The sequence below is a fragment of the Bicyclus anynana genome, chromosome 8 (assembly GCF_947172395.1).
Source record: "Bicyclus anynana chromosome 8, ilBicAnyn1.1, whole genome shotgun sequence".
Classification (NCBI taxonomy): domain Eukaryota; kingdom Metazoa; phylum Arthropoda; class Insecta; order Lepidoptera; family Nymphalidae; genus Bicyclus; species Bicyclus anynana.
The window spans coordinates 15,842,656-15,858,482 of record NC_069090.1 but is presented as its reverse complement, the minus strand read 5'-3'; the positions used below and the strand labels follow the sequence as shown (position 1 = coordinate 15,858,482).

At 34.0% G+C, this 15,827-nt stretch overlaps 1 protein-coding gene across 3 annotated transcripts in view; it reads left to right on the top strand.

The window, feature by feature from the left end:
* The window catches only part of LOC112045917 (ceramide synthase 5), a 40,199-nt gene extending 24,697 nt beyond the window's left edge, over positions 1-15,502 (top strand). For 2 of the 3 annotated variants that reach the window (XM_052883089.1, XM_052883088.1), the window contains 5 exons: positions 1,044-1,265; positions 1,735-1,853; positions 2,696-2,840; positions 4,516-4,604; positions 5,689-15,502. In XM_052883089.1, the coding sequence (XP_052739049.1) occupies positions 1,044-1,265; positions 1,735-1,853; positions 2,696-2,840; positions 4,516-4,604; positions 5,689-5,698 (585 nt within the window). In that variant the 3' untranslated portion in view covers positions 5,699-15,502. Of the gene's footprint in view, positions 1-1,043; positions 1,266-1,734; positions 1,854-2,695; positions 2,841-4,515; positions 4,609-5,688 lie in introns of those variants that run through there. The other variant, XM_052883090.1, reaches the window with a different exon arrangement.
* The last annotated feature ends 325 nt before the right edge of the window (positions 15,503-15,827 follow it).

Below are 15,827 nucleotides of genomic sequence, written 5' to 3'. Positions count from 1 at the left end.
TGGAATATCGACCACTGCTACATTGGCTATCCTCACCAGGTAAGTAAGTATTTGCCAAGCAGTAAGATATGACCAAGAGCTCCGGAAAAGCCAATATAAGCCGACCAAGCTCACCAAGTTCTCCCAGAACGCGTGGAGGTGAACGTTCTACTTTTAAAACTTCTCTTATTGCGTTTTCAATCTATGGGATAAGGAAAGGCTGTGGGATATCGACCAGTACTTCATTAAGTGTCCTCATAGGGTTAAGTTTATTAACCTAGAAATTACGTGCGTCAAGAGACAAGTGAAGCGCTGGTGGCGTCTTCAGAAAAACCAGGATATGATGTCAAAATCACCAACTTCTCTGAGAACGCGTGAAGATGTAGCTTCTACTTCTACCACTTAATGGCATGCTAATTTTTGGCATTACGGATATAAAATGTGATTCAAATCTTCGGGTTATCGTGATGTGTAAGAGATATTTGACCAAATAGAAATATCGCAAATAGGAAAATAATTCGACAATTCAGGTACCTATGATTCATTGAAGATTACATTTTAAGTATTAGGGAGTGGAGATTAAGTATTAAATGTATTAGTCACTAGCAGACTAACTTTAAGTTATACATATCTAACTATTTTAAGCTTTTCTGAAACTATACCAATTTCATAAATTTAATTAAAGATTTTGCCTGCATTGGGAAGTGTTGCACTTTTATTAATGGCGATGGTTCTCCACATAATCGCAACATCGGGTAGATCACTTGCCTGCAATCTTGCCCAACATAATTGTTTCAAACGGTATTTATCGTGTCGCAAAATATGACGGCGGTATGAGACCTTTCGCTGCTTGATGTTGTTAACCAGCTCGAGCTGTTTTGACAAGAACCTCAGTTTCGCTTAAGCGGAACATTCTGCAGTACGTCCATATCTCAAAGGCTTCCAGCTTTTTACGTAGGTCTTCCACTAGGGTCCATTCTAATTACTAACTCAGTCTAATTTTGGTCTGTAGTGTCCATGGTCGAGAAAGCATGATTTAAAATTTTCATCCAGTCATATTTCAGGGGACCACGAGCGACATTTGGTGGTACTACATGATGTCGGCGGCGTTCTATTGGGCGCTGACGATGTCCCAGTTCTGGGACGTGCGGCGGAAGGACTTCTGGCAGATGTTCGTGCACCACATCGCCACCATCGCGCTGCTGTCGTTCAGCTGGGTGTGCAACTTGCACAGGATCGGGACACTCGTTCTGTTGCTGCACGACTGTACAGATATATTCTTAGAGGTAATACTCGTAGTATCCTATGTCCTTCTCCTGGCTCTAAACTACCTCCCTGTCAATTTTCTGCTAAATCGGTTCAGCCGTTCTTGATCGTTCGTTATAAGTGGAGTAACTAACACGACTTTCTTTTATATATATAGAGACAAATAATTTGCAATAAAATATAGTGACTATAAATTGAGATTTAAACTATCCTATCTCTCAAGTTGGATCGAACTGCACATGCGTGTGCGAATTTTATTATAATCGGTTAAGTGGTTTAGTAGTCCATTGAGGCCAAACATTGTGACACGAGATTTATATACATATATTAAGATATTGTTTTTCTTTCCCGTCCTTATGCGCGCTGCAGACGACGGCATACTTGACCGTGGTAGGTAACGTTAGGCGATTCAAAAGCCCGTGTAAACGCACCATAAAAACGATAGAATTTTCCATGTAAGTACGAACAATTTTAATTTTCATGTTTCAGGCAGCGAAAGCGCTGAAGTATGCCAACTATCAAAAGTTATGCGACGCGTTGTTCGCGGTGTTCACCGTGCTGTGGATCGTTACAAGGCTGGGCATTTATCCGTTTTATATTATTTGGAGGTACGTACCACCTTGATAAAACTTAACAGAATATAGCGATGGGACTTGACACTGACATAGACGTTGGTATGGCGGATGATAATAATAATAGCTTGTTTTATAATGTTTCCTTTATCACAAATCTCATGGATTTGTTCGGTATAAAAAATAGCATGTACATTGCTCAATAACTACTGTCTTCCAGTGAAAGTCCAAGTAAAAAACAGACAGACGAAAATTTGTTTGTTGACAAAAATATGTTTGTATTTTAGTATCGTGTTAATAACAATATATCCTTTTTGAAAAACACATTATGTAATTATCATATCAGCCGAAGGACGTCCACTGTAGGGACTTCCAAACATCACGATCCTGAGCCACCTACATCCAGCGAATCCGTCCGCTTGAGGCCGTCAGTCCACCTGGTCGACCAACACTGCGCTTACTAGTGCGGGGTCGCCATTCCAGCACCTTGGGACCCCAACGTCCATCTGCTCTTCGAACTATGTGCCCCTCCCATTGCCACTTCACATTCGTGACTCGTTGAGCAATGTCGGTGACTTTGGTTCTTCTGCGGATTTCATTTCTGATTCGATCACGCAGAAATACTCCTACCATAGTTCGTTCCATCGCCCGCTGTGTGACTCTGAGTCTTCTTATGAGGCTCATAGTTAGCGACTAAGTATCAGAACTATAGGTCATCACTGGCAACACGCACTGTTCTAAGACTTTTGTCACTGAGGAATTTCGGACGAAAAGATATCGCAAAGTTTCCCGAATGCGTCCCAACCGTGTTGAATTCGGCGGTTCACCTGTTTCTCGAAATTGGACCTTCCTAACTGGACTTCGTTTTTTTTTCGCAGTACATCAATCCGAGCGCCAATGCTGCTGCCGATGTTCGCAGCGTACTACATCTTCAACGCGCTGCTGTGTCTGCTACTGGCTCTGCACATGCTGTGGACTTGGCTGATTCTGCAAGTCGCCTACAAGTCCATCAATGCTGGCAAGGTAGGCGTGACACTTCGGTCATTTAGTATACAGGTATACACTGTAGCCAGACTCAAAGACAAAAGATGGACCAAAACCGTGACATCATGGAAAGGTCCAGCGGGCAAACGCTACAGAGGTAGACCATACTCTAGATGGGACGATGATATTAAAAAAATTGCAGGCCCACAATGGCTTCAAATCGCTATAGACCGGGAAAAATGGAAATCTTTGGAGGAGGCCTTTACCTGAGGGGGGTTCCAGCAAAATATAATTTTTTTTTAAATAAATACCATACAATAGTTATATATTAAATTTTAAAAGTAGGTAATTCTCACAAAATTGTATATGTATGTTTGTACTGGAAATAAAAGGCTTATTTATTTATTTATACACTGTTGACATGAAAGAAAGAGAGAAAAATGCGTTTATTTCAACATTATGCCACACAATATCTCCAATACACGCAGGACAGTGCTGAGGCTGGGCTTCGGCCGTGGCTAGTTACCACCCTACCTTTACTTTTGATTTACTTTTCGCGACAAAAAGTATCCTATAGATATTAAAGTCTTAATTTTGCTAAGTTTAAATTAAATTCACTCAGTATTATCAGCATGATGAAAGGTCAACAAAAAATTTGTATCTATCGCTCTCTGTCTATAGTATCGTGTTAGACAGGGAGAGATGAAGGTGAAGAAATTACAAAATAGCAATGCTGATCAACTAGCAAGGAGCATGCTTATAAATCGCACGACTGTTGATTCTCGAAATAAGCATGCTCATTATTAGCAATGTTGCGATACACATGCTAATAAGTAGCAACTGCTCAATAGTAGCATGCTTTTGTGCTTGAAATGAGCATGTGTAACAGTAGCATATCTATATACAACAAGATTATCATTTTAAGTTTATTAATAAAATATGTGTTTTATAACTCACGTGTCTTATAATAAATTTTATATGAATAACACTGACGATAGTTCAAATTCTACAAAATATTATTATCATAGTTAACTATACCTAACTTGTGTTTTTTTTCTCGTATAGTCGTATACGAATCAGTGAGACTTTGATCTTCTACGTGTATATTATTATTTATTTTTCCAAGAGGCAATTGCATCAGTGTATTTTTTATCACTGACAGATTCGAACTAAGATCTGTTATCTGGAGGGAAAATTGTGTTGGTTTTTTCGTTGTGTTTCTAGGTCTGGGAAATAACGAAGTCTAGTCTATAATATTAGTATGGAAGGCATAAGTAGATACCACTTACTAATACTTGTGTTAGCAATTTTAAATATTAGTCCTTCTAATATATATCGTCATGTACTGACAGGAAATAGACCTAATAAATTGAGACATTGTCATGATACAAGGTATGAAGCTCTCGGTTCCTCATTTGCGAGTCAGTCGTTCCTTTGCTATCACAGAGGTAACAAGTGCCAAGTGAGTGTAGTGAAGTATAATGTATCTATGTTGTATTGATAGTACAAAGTGATTGCAGTGAAATGTAATATATATGTATATATGTCGTATTGATGAAGAATACGTAGTATTGAAGATCAACAGCGAATATTATTTCGAAATCCCTCTGAACTTAACACTTGGTCCGTCAATTATTACTTGATAAAAATGTTTAACACTTAATAGATAAATTGTACTGAGTAGTTTTAAACTTGTAATGAATATATGTTTCAGATGGAAGGCGACATCCGTAGTTCTAGTTCAGATTTCAGCGACAGTAACCATTCGAACCACAGTACGCCCAACAGGCTTAATAATAAAAAGTGAGTATTACTGACTGCCTCTTTAGTATATGGTCCAGTGATTATCCTATGTGGCTTCATTTTCTACGTCTCTTTTACACACAAATACACACACACCCCCCTAACCAATTTTGAACCCCCCAAATAATGAGGCTCCCTACACAGCATCCGTGGAGAACAGCTTTCTATAAGCAGCCAAAGGGGAGGGGCAGCTAATAGGGAATCAGCAGCTAACTATACATGTACAATGTACATAAATGGCTTATTGCTTATGAGCAGATTGCCATGTCGCAGAATATACGACGGCCTCCGTGGCGCTGTGGTAAGCGCGGTGGATTTACAAGACGGAGGTCCTGGGTTCGAACCCCGGCTGGGCAGATTGAGATTTTCTTAATTTGTCCAGGTCTGGCTGGTGGGAGGCTTCGGCCGTGGCTAGTTACCACCCTACCGGCAAAGACGTACCGCCAAGCGATTTAGCGTTCCGGTGAGATGCCGTGTAGAAACCGAAAGGGGTGTGGATTTTCATCCTCCTCCTAACAAGTTAGCCCGCTTCCATCTTAGATTGCATCATCACTTACCATCAGGTGAGATTGTAGTCAAGGGCTAACTTGTAACGAAAAAAAAAAAATATACAAAAGAAAAAAACCATGACGCTAAGTTTGACGTGACGGGTAACAGCGATAGTGATTGTACCATTACTTTGTGGTAGAGGAAACACCTCGAGCAGGTCCCAGGACTTGGGACCTAGGGGGTAGGTTTAAGGGATCCCTTCCGACTATACAACATTCACCTTCCCTGCCCGACATGTTCTCCATGCCCACACTAAACAATTTATGATAAACAATCACAACACAAAACATTATCAATAATTATTAATAGTATGTACAAAACGTTATTGCACAAAATCACTAACGCGACTGGCAGCGTGACGGTGTCTACGCTGCCTCACAAACAACTGAGCTCAAATCAACTAATACTCTTATTTATACCAACACTGATACCTCCCCTCTACAATAACACAAATAATAAATTAATACCACCTGTAATCGAGGTGCTTGTAACATAATGTGGGTTATTATAAACATATTTTTTCATTCATTTGCAGAGACACATAGGGATTGGCATATCATCGAGTGCTGGACATGGGAAATGGTGAACTTAAATTATTTATTATATTTATCCTCAACCTTACGTTTTGCTACTATAATTTGTCTACTTTCGGAAGTCTGTTATGCTTTGGATGTAGTGTTAACAGACAAGCGTTTGACAACAGATAGTTGACAGTATTGGTGTGTACTGAGGAATCCACTTAATTTATGCAAAGTACATGTACAACTCGTACGGATTGACTTTTTCACCTGGCTCGAATGATGTTTGTAATTGTGTTTGGTAGTCAGGTGTCAAGTAAATGCTCACGAGTTATATAAAACGTCATACTACAGTATCGCATAACGGTATCGCAGAAAAACACAAATCACTCACAAAATAATTAATGTTTTACTACCCGCTAATGATTTTTTTTTTACTTTTTTGTTTGTTTTTATTTTTTTTTTAATTTCAATTTGTGTTCATACAAATGCACTTCCTACCCTCAGAAAACCTGCATTAGAGAAGGAATCATTTTTGTATAATCTGTATGTATATTGACTACCCTAAAAGCCACATACGAACGCGCTTGGTTTATCTTACCACTACATCCAAACGTAAATGGACTTCCCGGAATAGATTAACTGTACCATGTTCTTCTTTTGTATCCCGGATAAAGTCTACTTAAGATAACATACTGTGGAACCGAATCGACATAGTTTTAACCCTAGATAACTAATTTGTAGATACATAGTAACTAAACTTTCGTCAGGCAGACTACGCAATAAAAAACGTGAAAATTATCAAAGATAGGAACAAGTGATATGACACTTGGTTTAATAAGAACTAACTGAGAAACATTTAATAACAATTTATAATCTGAGTAGTTGGCGTAGTCATGTGGACGAATGTATACTTATCTAGGGTTAACAATGTCCCATTTCACCCTGCTGCAAAAAATGTGACAAAAACTTGGTACGATAATAGTCCAATGGATGGGATGGAACCCACTGTCTTGTGGGGCTATTGGTCATAAAAGTCAATACTGTATGATACATTTAAATTATTTTTAGCTGGCATTTCAACACATTTGTGTTTGTGCAAAATGTAAATCCAAGTAACTTTTCATTCTTTCACAATTTATATTCTCTTGTTTTAAATCTGTTTTTTTTTTTCAATATTTCGACAATTTTTGTTATTGAATTAGTTATTTGTATTGACTTAATTTTCACCAAAATCAATATATTCAAAGGTTGTCAAATACCCAATTCAATCATCAAGCAATGTCAAGCCAAGTAAAAAATAATTTAGATATACGTCAAGTCGGTATTTTTAAGAGTATTTAATTTACTTTTCCGGCCTTAATTGAAACACCAGACTCGTAAACTACGTAAATATGTCGACATATTTTTATGCTGGTTGTTATAAATTGTTATGCCTTTTGTGTTGAAAATCACAATTTTGTATCGGATATGATATTTATATAGATACATAGTAATTAGCAAACTTATCATGACCGTCGCTCTATCACAAAGTGCAACAGTAACACTTTTTCTCTCTGGTGCAGTTGTGAATGCAATAAGATACATTCAGTGGCGTGCACAAAGTTTTTAACTGGGGTAGGCACTATAGGCATGCGAAAGACATAAGCCCGTGAACAGGCGGCGGAGTCTTATATATTTCGCCCCAACGCAATGAAACAGATAGCGGTATTTCCGCCCCACCGCGCCGCTATTGGTTGACATTTGTCCATTTCTGTTCACTAACATCTCGTTGGTCGCATGTTAGGCCTACTCAGGGAGCTTGCACGCCTCTGGATACATGGTATTCCATTCGGAATTGGCTGTTATTTTTACGGTCATGAAAAGGTAGCTAAACAATGTTCTATATATACATTATATCAAAAAAAATTTATAGTTTCGCAATGTTACTTAGTATTATTTCATTCAGTATATTACTCTTTAATTGCAGATATATTTACTTTATAGTATTTTTTTACATTATCTTAACTTAAGGTGAATTTCCATTGGCCGTGAACTATGCGATATATTTCAATTATTTTTCTTATAATCATTTTATATCAGCGTTTTAAGTTTGACATTTATTATTTATTTGACTATACGTTGATGTTACTTTGTGTATCTGCTGAGCTGACGTATATTTGGTTCACAGGCTTCTTCTTCTTCGAGTGCCTCTCCCAATAGCGAAGGCTGGCAGTCAGCGTTGTGAATTATTTTTTATTTTTCGCTAGGCTAAATAATTGGGCAGAGCTCGCGATCCCGGTCCACTCTCTGATGTTTCTCAACCAGGATTTCTTTTTGCGACCAACTCGTCTGCCAGCAAGTTTTCTCACTAACATGAACTGTAGGAGGTCGTATCTATCGTGCCTTAGCACGTGCCCTAGATATGTAACTTTTCTCTTCTTGATAGTCTGTAAAAGTTCGGCCTTGTGATTGACGAATCGCAGACTTCCACATTTGCGATCAGATAACTTTTTAGTTCAAATGCCCGATACCCTGAAGCTTGCATTTCTGATATTCTCTTTAATTGTCCACACACACAAACGCATTTGCGATGTCACCTTACTACTACAAACAAAGCCAAACTATCTTCGAATAATAATATTTTTTTATCAAAAAAACGCTTGCAGCTGATTCTGAAGTTTCAAATTGTGTACTGAACGACAGTCGCATTTTGCATAATCATCATTGCCCATGGAAGTTCACCTTAACTTTTTGAATATCGACAAAACTGTTTAACAGTTAAAATTAAATAATGCTATACTCATCTAGTCTTAGCTTAAAATCATATCAAGCTTCGGCCATAATATAGTTATAAACCTACAAATAACCAAAGAAATACTTATATTGCAATGTGGTTCTACCACTTTTAGAAATTAACGCGTAACGCGCAATTTAGTATGCGTAAAAGATATAGATAACCGCATAATTATTTTTCCATCTATATTACGCTGGAGATCATATAATCTAAAAGTGATTTTTTTAATATATGACGAGATATACTCTATATTGGAGTAAATTTGGAATTCTATTTACTGTATATGTTACCGGCTAAGTCCAAATTTAGGATGACCTGGTTACGCCTAGGCCAAAGCAGTTCTCCCAACACGCAATAGCTCAATCCAGTATAGCCCAGGCCAAACTCATTCATCCTGTTACCGATAGAATAAACAGTTTATCTTTATAAGCTGTTTATTCTACGTATAATTTACTTTCTATAGAATAAACTGCTAAATACTAGTCTGAACTAATTTCGCCTGGTGACAGCTATCTGGTTAAATTGGCTAGTTAATAGAACGCCTAGGCCGTAAATTAAATGCCGGTAACATATACATGGATCAGCTTTCAAATTGCCGTTTGCTACATTATTTGCACATGCGAATGTTGAAATTAACTTATAGAAGTGGTCTTACAATTTATTTAATTGGTAATATAAAACTACGCTGTGGCGTTCAAACATACTTCTTGAAGTCTTGAAAAAGTTGTTTTTACCAACCAACTGGGAATTAAATATGATCATCATTTCATTCATTGAGCACGAATCTCCTCTCAGAATGAGAGGGGTTAGGCTAATAGTCCACCACGCCGACCCTATGCGTATTAGCAGACACCCCAAATAGAGAAATTGGATATGATACAAATCGGAAAATCCCTTTCGTAATATATTCTTACATTCGTTTATGCTTATATGAAGTGCACGCTATGAAACTATAGTATTATTGGTTTGTTAAAACGTTCCTTATAAAGTGGCTTTATAAAAAATTGGCGAAGTATTCATTCCTTATTCCACGAAATTATTAATTATTATCAATTGTCACAAAATGTGAAAAATATTCCATTACAGATTAAAAGTATTGTAATTTTTAATCTTATACGGGTAGAAATTATAACAAAATTAAGCATTGAAAAATAGGATTACGATATTGAAAAAAAAAATAAACTTAACTAGTTAGAAAAATTTAAATTAATGTTCCTTTGACATTTGCATTTATAAAAAAAAAATCAAAGATGGTCAACATTTCGTAAGTGAATACGACATGGGACCACATAGTTTGTATGACATTAATACCTACCAAATTCAATTTTTTCTTCTTTAGGTAATATGTTTTTGTGATTGAGGAAGATATGGAATAATATTTATTAGATTATCAGATTAATTTATGCATATGTACTTTATTATGTTACAATTTTATTTACTTACACAGTATATCCTAGTTTTGTTTAACGCCAAATTCATGGATGCATGAAAAAAAAAATTACATATAGTACCCGGCACCATCATTTGGCATGTGCATCGGCAAATTATGTCAATCTATTCATGTCTATTACTCGTCAACTTACTTATTCTTACTTTGGTCGTAGAGTGAAATTAAATAGACGTCCAACGGCGTATAATCTTAACTGCCGGGTACTGTGATTTAATGAAATAGGCCTAATGTAATCAGGGTTCTTAAAGTCTAAAATATCAAAGCGACAAATCGATGAAAGTTTTCCCTCCAAAATCGGTATTATATAGTTGATTAGTTAATATCAAAAGATTTGTGAGTTAAAGTATAATTGTATAACAATAATCGATAGGTTCACTGCCACTGCTCAGGTTTTGTCAGTCAGGGGTTTTGAACCTTTTGATTAAAAAATAATTTAATATATTTTTTGTTAAATCTTTATGCACTACTTAATTAACTTTCTCGTCTTAATCATGTACTGTTAGCTTATACTTACATATCAATTTTTCTCTTGCCTTCTAATATGAATTAAATTCTTAAGACTAATCTAACCTGACCCACTGGTATTTTCAAGTATAAAATTTTGATAATATGAAATTAGTCAAAAATCGCCAAATAACTTAAATATAATTGTGTATTTATAATCCTCTCTGAGCTTATTTTAATAATTTCGAAGTGCGGCTGTGATTTTGGAATAATTCAAAATGGCAGTCGTGTGTATAATCTGTGAAGCTCTTTTGATAATAATTAGAAAAGCATATTTTTTAAATATGTGTATATTGAAAGAATAGACAATATACCGCGTGTGATATAAAAATAAATACTGTATTCGCTCTGCGGTTAAACTACCTCAAATGACTTTCGCTTGAAATTCGGTATACAGTTCGTTTCAAATAGGGTGGTACGGATGACAGGCATTTTCATTCTTGAAAGTTTGCCGCGATTCACGATAATAGTACGCATTATGAACGTCATACAGTCGACTGTCACCGTACCCATGCTATCTGAAAAACACTTTAGTCGCTAGTCGTTTTTACAATCACATAATCACAGTATAACGACAAACTAAAATTGACTGGAATGCTTCTAAGTAAAAAGATTAGTATATTTGTTTTATTCTCTTGCAGCTTTGGCTGTAGGTGTGTGATTAAAACATTTAATAAAACGAGACATTTGAAGTGTCCTGGTTGACATTTTTTACTAGCGAATATTGCTTTTTTTGCGAAATTAAAGTTTGACTTTTAGCTATAACTTTAACGGATTCAATTTACAAATCATTAACAGAGTTATTGTGACGACAATAACTATGATTTGTAAATTGAATAGACAATCTTTTCTTCTTTGTTAAAATTGAACATTGATTGATTACAATATTGCTTAAATTTCCTTTTTGAAAAGATTTTTATGTAACTTTGGTGATTCTGTTAACTTTAGTTTTCTGTTGTCATCGAAATATTTAATTAATCTTACAAATCACATTTGTTAATAATTAGATATAGGAATAATTAATTAGATAGGATAATAATATTCTTTATTTAGTATTGTATTTAGTGATACACCTGTAAGCATTTGCATGGCACAAATGGGAATGTCATAAATATTACTTGACTTATTTCAATAGGCTAATTTGCGCCTTGTATTATGTATTTTATTATTTCTCTTGAATTTAAAATATATTTTGCCGTTTTCCGCAATAATTGACTTAAGACAAGATTGCATGAACTTGTCAGATATATTATTGTGGATAATAACAAAATATTTTTAAATTACTTTCCATAAAAAGTGTAGTTTTTAGAACACTTTCTTTTTATTGTGGACTTGTCTACGTTAATGCGGAATACATAGTAATTAATGTTAGAAATTAATAAAAATTAAAAAGTGCACTTGCAGTGCCATGCAAGTGTACACAGTCGTGCATGTTGCTTGGTATGGTGTTATTAGATAAAAAGAAAATTTAAAAATTAGTGAGTTACACAATGAAAAGATCCATATCATTTGACATAATGTACGTTTTTGCACGTTAAGTAGGTAATGCGAAAACCGAACACCCCAAAAACGCTTTTATACGTAGATTAATAATGTTATAACAAAAAAATCTTTACATAATAGTTAACCAAATCTTTTTATGTTTACTACCTTATGTATGGACTCAACTAATACGGCCATATTTATAAATATGAAATAAGATTTGATTATTCAAAGCAAAGTGGACCTAATCACTACTGTTTAAAGTTCACTTTACTTTGAAGAGAAACAAACTTTTGTCGGTGAGTAAAAAAAAAGTTAAAAGGAGATGGTCCATTTCAGGTCCATTCTTGTACCCCGTATCGTTAAAATTTAAAAATACAAGGATTTTATTAAAATTTATTAAAGTGAATAAATCTAACTAAATAAAATTAAAACCCAAGTTTTTGAGTTAAATCAACATGGCGCCCTTAGAGTAATTATGTTAAGACAATTGACAGTAAACGTCAAATCGATTACTGCATTGAAAGGTCATCAATCCGCCATTAATACCCTAGTGTTGCATTTCTTGGGAGACAATGAATATTATTTCGAAAGAATTAAGGTAAATTCGTAGATTTGTATAATCAAAAATAGTTAAAAAAAATAGTTTGTTTTATTTCCGCTAGGGTACAATGACTGATCCTGAATTCCATATAATTTTGGACCATCTCCTTTGTACTACATGTCCGTTCCTAATATTCCAAAGCAAATCACGATGCACTTTTAAAATAGGAAGTGCTTGATTTTTTCATTCCTTTATACAGTTACTTAAATGTACCTATTTATATCTTATGCGACGTTTGATGTTATTATTAAAATTGTTTTTTATTTTATTTTTTTAAATTTTATTTTATTTATCGGCTATAAGAGAATTGATTTTTTTATTTATTATTATTACTGTAATAATTACGATAAATAAGTTAAAATATTTCAAATTGTAATTTTAGAGGCTAATATATTTTTATTAGTTGTGTTTTTTTTAGTTTTATAAAACTTTTAGTTTCAAGTCTTACTGTTTATTTTTTGTTTATGATATTCGATTCGTTGATATAAAATGTTACCTTAGATTAGATATTTGTCAATATAGACCCACCGACGTCTGAAACTTGCAAAAAATCTTTGACTAGGCCACATAACCAAGTACTGAAACAGTTCCACGATAAACGAAGGCGAAATCAACACCGAGAGGCAAAAGGTTGTCTATAGTAAAAAAGACCAATAGTGAAACATTTCTGAAATTGAGGTCATTGGTAAGTCAAATAAAAAAAAAAACAAAAATTTTAAATTTTTTTTTGGAGTTTTCATAATACTATGACCCCACTATCTTCCCTAGTCAAAATCAACCATTTTATAAAACGCTACTGCCACGTATGTAAACAGCATATAAAGTAAAATTTTAAATTTACCCTCTATAGTTCAAATACTGAATTATAAAGCGTACTGTAACTTGAAATTTATACTTGTGCTACAGTAACGCCTCTCTAGTTTCACGAACTCTTTTTTTTTTATTAAAAAAAAAAGGTTCTTTTTACATATTTAATTTCCGTTATTATTTAAAAGACTTTCCCAATCTAGCCGAATTACATTCTAGCGCCAGTATTCAAAACATGCTATCTCACTTTAATCTTTGTAAATAAAATGGGAACCAAAATGATAGTATCAATGCTTCGTCGAAGGAACCCGATTTTTAATACTTATAAAAAAACTGTTAACTGAGACTAAAGGAAAAATATAGACGATAGACGGGATGCCAGAATATAACACACGTTAAAATATCCATGTATCAAAAAAAGGAATTCCTTGTATTAGAATAACTTTATGTGATGTTAAATAAGTAGTAAAACAGTGTAGTTTTAACTTCTGTAATGTAGTTTAAAATATTTTATAATGAAAACATGGTTATGAGAATTCCGTCCGTCTATCTTTTTGCCTTAGTTTGTGTATAAAATATTATGTAGACTACCCATTACTAAACTAAATGGTTGTAATTAATAAAAAAAAATCCCATTTTAATATTCTCGCAATAACGATTAAAAAATTACAACAGTACAATCAGGATTGCCTGATGATTTTGTGCCTTTTTGAATCTTATAGTTGCGATTAGGTAACTTAGGAATCTAGGTTTTAGGTTCAGTAGTAAGAAATTAATTAAAAAGTTAAAAACTATTTTAATCTGGAGATATGGCCTTGTTTCTTAACTTTTACTAAGATAAGCAAAGACTGAAGATGATATATAGCTTCAACAGTCAAAACTCTACATAAAGTATAAACATATTATTGTTTCTAAATTTTGTGAAAGTGAATATGCTATAATAATGATAATAATAATAAACAAGTCGGTTATATAAGTTTCAAATTGCGTGATATTTTTCACGCGTAATTCATTCGTATATTTCGTTATTTGTACAATATAGGTATTATGAATATGATTCTGGTGCTAATTTGGTTGCATACATAATATTATCTCTTAAAACTAATAACTATAACTTTGATTTGAGATACTATTACTATTGGGATGTTTGGGACCTTTTCATAACTTTGGACCTAAAGCCTAGCTGCACATTTAAATGAGATTATAGATAATTCTACAAAATACATTATTTGTAAGTTTAGGAAATGAAAGCAAGTCGATCTCTGTCTTATTAATATAAACACACTATTGCAAACTAAAGGAAAAATATAGCATATAGGCAACAAATATGAAGTATACCTTACTTGTACATCTAGGGTAACATTTGTTTGTGAGTGTTCAGTCTATTATTTTCCTTTAATCTGTGAGTATTGAAGTATAAGTACACACACAAGTACATTATTATTGGTTCTGTATTCTCTATTATTTAAATTGTTTCAGTGTATTACTTGCATAATAAAAACTAAGTTTATTAAGTTTTCATGTTAGATAATATTTAGTAAGTGTTGTTTTAGAAATGTTCTGTTGTTTATTTCCATTATAGTATTGTTACCTTAGTGTTTAAAAATTACTTGTAAAGCTAGATGCACATTGGGGCCTTTTTTGTAACAGTTTAGTGTATGCGGTTTTGGACACAGATTACAAAAACTAGCTTGTGGGTGGGTATTTTTTAAAAAAGTTGAGATTGACCTGGTATAAATTTAAAATTACTTTTTTTGTAAATGCAATGTATGACGTCAAACATTACTTTAACTTTTACGCGCGACACACACCCTCACCAGGTCAAGTAAATATATTGCTTTATTATGCTCTCGCTATGATACTAAAATGTGTATGCCGAATATGTTAAAATTGAATGTATATTATAAAGATTTTCAAGCGTGTATGGCTCGATTATATTCGATTATAACTCGAACACTAATATTTTTACAAGCTCAGGTCAATCTTCACTTGAAATTCCATGTTTCAAATAATTTGTATTATGATTTAATTATGTTTTTGGGTATTATTTGTTTTGTATGGAAGTTTTATGGTTTTCTATGGTAAACGTTAAGTCAGTATGTTGAGTATGCAAATCCAGGTACGAGTGAGCTTCGTTATGCACAATATGTATCTTTTTATATGCAATCAAAGTGATGGATGGTAATAAAAAAGGCATTATACCATTAATTTAGTTTTATTAATAAAATAGCGGACGCCCTGCAATTTCACCGTCATAGTAGTACCCGTTCCTATGGGAATACGGGGATAAAATATAGCCTATGACGTACAAATAACACAGCTTTTGTTATGAACATTTTTAAAATTCGGTCCAGTAGATCCATAGATTACCTTCAAGAATCTCCCAAACATACATAGAATAGAATCCCAATATAAGAGGACCTTCACCCATCTGTTTACTGGATGATTTTTTTTTTATATATTAAACTAAATATATTGCTAATGTTTTGCATAAAAAAATCAGTCCAGCTACGATTAACTGGTTACTTTCGCG